This window comes from Marmota marmota, unplaced genomic scaffold, assembly GCF_001458135.2.
Source record: "Marmota marmota marmota unplaced genomic scaffold, marMar, whole genome shotgun sequence".
NCBI lineage: Eukaryota > Metazoa > Chordata > Mammalia > Rodentia > Sciuridae > Marmota > Marmota marmota.
In genome coordinates, this window is record NW_026000108.1 from 42,773,597 (window position 1) to 42,780,437 (window position 6,841).

Below are 6,841 nucleotides of genomic sequence, written 5' to 3' on the forward strand. Positions count from 1 at the left end.
ACGGCTGGCCTCGGCTTGAGCACTGGGTGCCTACTCAGCGAGCAATAACAACTCTGTCACGGGGGACACGGCTGGAGCTCCAAGTTAGTCATCTGCAGGAAACCAGCCTCCATTCTCCATTTTGTGAGAAGTGTTTGATCAGGAAACACACAAAAGAGATTGCATCTGTTATGTCAAAATACAGTCCACTGGGGGCTGGGGTGTAGCTCAGTGATTGCCTAGCATGTGTGAGGCACTGGGTTCGATTCTCAGCACCATGTATAAATAAACAAAATAAAAGTCCATTAACAACTAAAAAGTATTAAAAAATACACTCTATTATCATGTATTTCTAAAAAGAACAAGTTAAAAAAAGAGGAAAAAAAAAAAGATTGCATCTGTGCTGCACTTCTCCTTGGTTGTCAGGGAAGTGAGTATCTCAAGTAACAAATTCATACTCTGGAAACTACACAGTACAACCCTGGTGGTTGTAGAGCTTGGTAAACTTTTTAGTAAAAACTGTTTTAGATCTTTTCTGCTCTTATTCCCTACCCCGCCCCCATACTAGGGATTGGACCAAGGGTCACACTACCACTGAACTATGTTCCTCAGTCCTTTTTTAAATTTTGAGACAGAGTCTTGGATGCTGGCCCTAAACTTGCAGTTCTCCTACTTCAGCCTCCTGAGTTGCTGGGGATTACAGGCTTGTCACCATGCCCAGTATGGTGTATGTGTGTGGTACTGGGGATTGAACTCTACCATTAAGCCACATCCACAGCCCTTCTTTATTTATTTATTTTGAGACAAGGTCTCAGTAAGTTGCCCAGGTTGGCCTGGAACTTGTGAATTTACCATGTATGCCACTGTACAGCTCTTTGTTCTGTGGAAGTGAGGGGTTGTCCTGACACCTTACCATTAATTTCCCTTCCTTGCCTGGCCACCACCGCTCGCTAACTCCTGCACCCTGCATAGTATAAGTGATTAAGAGAAATCTCCATTCTCAGATGAATGGATTAAGGAAGTATCAGTAACTAACAAAAGCTCAGGAATTAACACAGTAACAGAAACTTGTCAAAGCAAGATCCACTGTGGGGCAATTAGGCTTCACTGGGTTGGAGGAATATGGAGTTAATTAATTCCAGATCTTAGTAGAAGCCCTCCACCTCTCCACCAAGTCTAGGCATGGAGTATCTTTTTTTTTTTTTGTCTGAGGCATTGTAACCATCCTTTGCTGGTTTCCTCTCCTGCTTTTAGACTCATAAGAGGTTAGGAGTAAACCTTCAGAAAAAAATCTAGTGTAACTCATTTTACAGATGAAAAGACAAAAATCCAAGGAGATGAAAATAATGAAATTGGAACTTAGTAAATTGCACTGTTTCAAACCACTAGCAAGTTGCCTGGGAATAATTTAGATATGCCTAGGTCATGCTTTATGAAACAAAACTTTTGAATTTTAGACTCCTGATAATATGAACATTTAAAAAAATCTTTATTAGTCCAAAAGCCTAAAATCTATTAGACTAGAGAGAAGAGTAAAAAGAGGGCATGTTCTGTTTTCTAAAATTAATATTCACAAGTTGTCAGGGCAATAAGTTTTTAAACTCAGTTCCTCTGCAAATGCCAAGTTAATGATAAATATATATATTTGGTACTGGGGATTGAACCAAGGTATGCTGTACCATCTGAGCCCTAGCCCTAGCCCTTTTTATTTTGAGACAAGGTCTCACTATTTTTTTTGGTAATGGAGATTAAACCCAGGGATGCTTTACCACTGAGCCACATCTCCAACTCCTTCCCCACGTTTTTATGTTTCTATTTTGAGACAGGATTTCACTCAGTTGCTTAGAGCCTCACTAAGTTGCTGAAACTGGTCTCAAACTTGCAATCCTCCTGCTTCAGCCTCCTCTAAATTACAGACATGCATCACCACACCCAACTAACTCTTTCAGTTTTTCCTTTAAAAAAATTTAAACTGGGCTGGGGATGTGGCTCAAGCGGTAGCTCGCTCGCCTGGCATGCGTGCGGCCCAGGTTTGATCCTCAGCACCACATAAAAAGATGTTGTGTCTGCCGAAAAATAAAAAATAAATACTAAAAAAAATTCTCTCTCTTTAAAAAAAAAAAATTAAACTGACAAGATTATCAATATATACTTTTAGCTACATCTGTATTGACTTATATCATTCTTTCAAAAATTTTATTAAAAAATATTTTTGGTACTGGGGATTGAACTTAGGGTGCACTACCACTGAGCTATATCCCCTTTTTAAAAATTTTTTATTTTGAGATGGGGTCTAAGTCACTTAGAGCTTGTTAGATTGCAGAGGCTGGCCTCTATCTTGTGATCTTCCTGGCTCAGCCTCTTGAGTTGCTGGAATTACAGATGTGCCATGTTTATTATTATTTTTAAATCATGCATTGTCACTATATATGTTTTATTTCTTCTTAGATTCATGAGTTCAAAAACATGTTTTATTTTTTGGATACCAGGGGCTGAAACCAAGGGTGCTTAACCACTGAGCCACATCCCCAGCTTTTTTATTTTGAGACAGTCTCATTAAGTTGCTTAGGACCTTGCTAAATTGCTGAGATTGGCTTTGAACTTGTGATCCTCCTGCCTCAGCCTCCTGAGCTGCTGGAATTACAGGTGTGCCATACTGTGCACCTGGCTAAGAATGTGTTTTAATTAGGAAGTTTGTCATTTTCAATATGTGGATAAACCTAGAAGATATTATGCAAAGTAAACTAGGCACAGAGAAACAAGGACCATATGATCTCACTTATATGTGGAACTTAAAAAAGTCAAACTCACAGAAGTAAGAGACTAGAGTGGTGGCTGCCAGGAGCAGGGGCAAGGGGTTGCAATGTATCATGTGTTTTTACTAAATAGCTAAAAGGATTTTAATTGGTCTTACCACAAAGAAATGAATAATTGAGGTGAAAGGCTAATTGCTTTGATTTAATCATTCTACAATGTATATTTTGAAATATTACATTGCATACCATAAATATACACAATTACTATGTCCATTAAAAATAAAATAAAACCTAAAAAAAAAAAGTCATGGTGTTGCATTCTCCCCAAGATAAAAAAAACCCACTAGAAATCATTTTTTTTTTTTTCATCTTGGGAAGTTACTGCCCTCTACAGGTGTATTTAGAAATGTTGGGGGTACTTTTGGGGTGTAACTGAGGGGTCTGGGGGAGTGGCTACTGGTGTTTAGTTTCTGGGGACAAGGGATGCCAGACCTACTAAAATGCAGTTTTTTTGTGAAGAACCACCTTCTTCCAGATACCGGTGTAGCTCCTTTTGAAACACCATGAAAGTAAAATGTACAAGTTACATCTTGCATCTGAAGTACTCCATTCTATTTAGTCTAAGGGACTTGGTGGGAGGGAGGTTAAGGGATGGGGAGAAGACATGAGTGTGAAATTCATAGGGCTCCCATGTGGTGGGAGAGAACACAGGTTGTGGGAGGCCACTCCTGAGCTATTTAGCGTCTTCATGGGGCCTTGAGCCAAGGAGATTTTGGTCTGGCATTGCGAGCTATTTTGTGCACCCTCCCCCGCCAAATGGATTACACAATACACTCGACTTAAACTCTTAGCTTGGCTAGGAAGACTGGCTCCTATTTCCGAAGTTGGGTGTGGCCCATTGGGAACTAGACAGCTCACCCCCTACCTTAATTGGCCAATAACATTCTGTAGAAAGTCTCTGAAATTCTCCCATATAACTAAAGCAGAACACAGGCACTCTTTCTTTCCAGCGTGGAAGCTCGACCCCTAAGGTCAAAGAGCTTTTCTGCACCCCCCACCCCACCCCTTAAAACTGTTTTCTGGGTTGTGTGATTTTTCACAGTATTTTTCAGCTAGCCCACTCCACACAGGGGAACCCAGCTTCCATCACCTGTGTGACCATGGTCGAGAATTTAACAGCATTTCAGCCCAGCTTATCATTCCACTGGCCTTTATCTCAACATACGCTATGTCACCTGATGCATTTACAGTACTACTTACAGAGAATAACAAAAAGTAAAGACTTCTGACTGATGTAATGTTTCTCAGCTACACACAGGCAAATGTTAATAAGTGGTTAAAATTTTCTCTTATTTGTTGAACTAACCTTAGATGCTAGAAATATAAAGCCTGAATCCTTTTAAGATTTTCAGGCACTTTCAAACTGTGCAAGGTAAATTTCTATTTGTCTTCCAGTTCATTTTCTCCTTCTTCTCTTGATAAAACCCAAAATGGCTCCCATTTCCCAGCTTCCTTGTAGCCACATGATGGCTGACCAAAGGACTGTGAGCTGTTCACCATTCTGCTTTTCTTCCTCCTTTTAATTAATTAGGGAAGCTGCCTGTTGCCCACTCTTACCCTCTCTTCACACTTGCTGGGAAAGGATGACAACTTGAACGGCCTCCTTGGACAGAGATGGAAGCCAGGTAAATTTCCACCAGATGGATCCTTGGATGACTGATTACATGGAGTACAGCCGAAGTATTTTGGAGAAGGACTTTTGGCCATTTTTTCATATGCTGACTCCTTACTGCCCTATCAACTATAGACTCCAAATAAAATAAATGAAATCTGGTCTCAATAAAAATTTGAACTTATTAATTCTTTTTATATATATTTAGGTCACAGGTACATACATATACATAAACTGCAAAAAACCAATTTGTTATATAGGCTCAATATATTATCAATAGTTCAGCCCAGTGATGAATAGTTTTAAAAAGTCAAAAAACCTAAGGTTTTCAGGAAGGATGACAGCATGAGGGACTTTATTATAGCCATATTTAATATAAATTAATGTATATTACCATGTGGAATATAGTTAATATCCAGTGTGAACCCAGGTCCATGTCATACATTTGTTGCTTTTTTCTTCTTTTGCAGATTGGACACAAGAGAAGGAAGCTTCTTGGTTTTATAGGCTACACTTCTCTTGATGCGCTCTCCTTTGATGTTAACAATATATGGCAAGAGAGGAGGCCGGACAGTCAGAACTGTTCCTTGAGGTGTGTAGCCTCGGAGATGTAATCTGTCCTTAAAATGAGGTGTTACTGCAACCCAACCTACGAAGCATGGGACAGAACACAAAATGCTGTTAGCAACTACCTTGTTAAGAAACATGGAGCCAGGTGCAGTGGTGCACACCTGTAATCCCAGTGACTTGGGATTCTTGAGGCAGGAGGATTGCAAGTTCAAGGTCAGCCTCAGCAACTTAGTGAGACCCTGTCTCAAAAAGTTAAGAGCCACGGTGGCCTGAGGCAGGAAGATCACAAGTCGCAGAGGTTAATCTCAACAATTCAGTGAGACACTTTCTCAAAAGAAAGTGTAAAAAGTGTTGGGTGGGGATGTGGCTGGGCACAGTGGCACACACCTGTAATCCCAGCAACTTGGGAGGCCTAGGCAGGCGTGCAAGTTCAAAGCCAGCCTCAGCAGATTAGTGAGGCACTTAGCAACTCAGTGAGACCTTGTCTCTAAAAAAATATAAAAAGGACTAGGGATGTGGCTCAGTGGTTAAGCACCCTGGGTTTAATCCCTGGCACCACAAAAAAAAAAAAAAGTAAAGCATACAATGCATTTGTAAAAAACATAAAAGTTATTTTCAGAATAGGTCACATTATCTAAAAAAAAAAAAACTGGCATGTATTCCTTTTTTTTGGGTACTGGGAATTGAACCCAGGGCCTCAAGTGCTCTACCATTGAGCATTTATATCCCTGGCTACGAGCATGTACTCCTTAAAATAGGGCACATGTCTAAAAATAAACTCAAGTCAGTAAAACTACTTAATTTGCTTTATAAAAAGTGTCTAGTGTAGGGTTGTGGCTGCAGCTCAGTGGTAGAGCGCTTGCCTAGCATATATAAGGCCCTGGATTCAATTCCAAGCATGGGGGTGGAAGGGAGAGAAGTACTTGGTGTAAAATTACCTGCAGAGGAAAACTTGATGTCAGCCACTGCTTCAGATCCCCCAAGTCCTTCTTCTAATGTTATGTCTTCAGCAATAAGAGGAGGAAATCCTGCCATTCGTTCTTCTCCACCCATTGGAACCTTCCATTGAAATATAATGAAGATGTCTCTACTACAAATTAAATTCCCTGCAACTGTAATATTACATAAATCACTGATAATTGTGTACAGGATCAAAAATGGAATCCTTTTGCTGGGTACAGTGACACATGCCATAGTCCTAGCAGTTCAGGAGGCTGAGGCAGGGAGATCACAAAGTTTCAGGCCAGCCTAGGTAATTTAGGGAGACCTGGTCTCAAATGAAATATGAAAAGGGCTGGGGATGCAGCTTAGTGGTGGAATGACAGTTTTGGGATTAAGCCTTTAATCTGTTTCATATTTATTATTTATTTATTTAGTGTACTAAAAACAAACAAACAAGCAAAAAAAAAAAAAACGTGCTGGGGATGTGGCTAAGCAATAAAGTGCCCTGGGTTAAATTCTCAGTATTAAAAAAAAAAGGAAATAAAGCATACAAGGCATTTGTGAAAAGTATAAAGTTATTTTCAGAATAGGTCACATTATCTAAATAAATTGACATGTATTCCTTTTTTTTTGGTACTGGGAACTGAACCCAGGGCCTCAAGTGCTCTATCATTGAGTCATGACCCTGGCTACTGGCATGTATTCCTTAAAATAAGGCACATGTCAAAAAATACACTCAAGTCAGTAAGACTACTAAATTTGCTTTATAAAAAGTGTCTAATGTAGGGTTGTGTCTGCAGCTCAACCCAAAGCATCTGGCTCTAATAAATTCCCCCCCCCCCCATGTATTGACCGGATTGAACTCAGGGGCATCTCTGTACTCCTCAGTCCTTTTATATGATGATAGGGTCTGCTAAATTAT

The 6,841-nt window shown here is 40.0% G+C and overlaps 1 protein-coding gene across 3 annotated transcripts in view; it reads right to left on the reverse strand.

The window, feature by feature from the left end:
• Positions 1-4,655: 4,655 nt before the first annotated feature.
• Positions 4,656-6,841, reverse strand: part of Noa1 (nitric oxide associated 1) — a 15,294-nt gene continuing 13,108 nt past the window's right edge. The window contains exons 6-7 of one of the 3 annotated variants that reach the window (XM_015482142.2): positions 5,916-6,036; positions 4,656-5,056 (exon numbers count right to left, since the gene is read on the reverse strand). In XM_015482142.2, the coding sequence (XP_015337628.1) occupies positions 4,845-5,056; positions 5,916-6,036 (333 nt within the window). In that variant the 3' untranslated portion in view covers positions 4,656-4,844. Of the gene's footprint in view, positions 5,057-5,915; positions 6,090-6,841 lie in introns of those variants that run through there. The other 2 variants (XM_048784543.1, XM_015482143.2) reach the window with 2 other exon arrangements.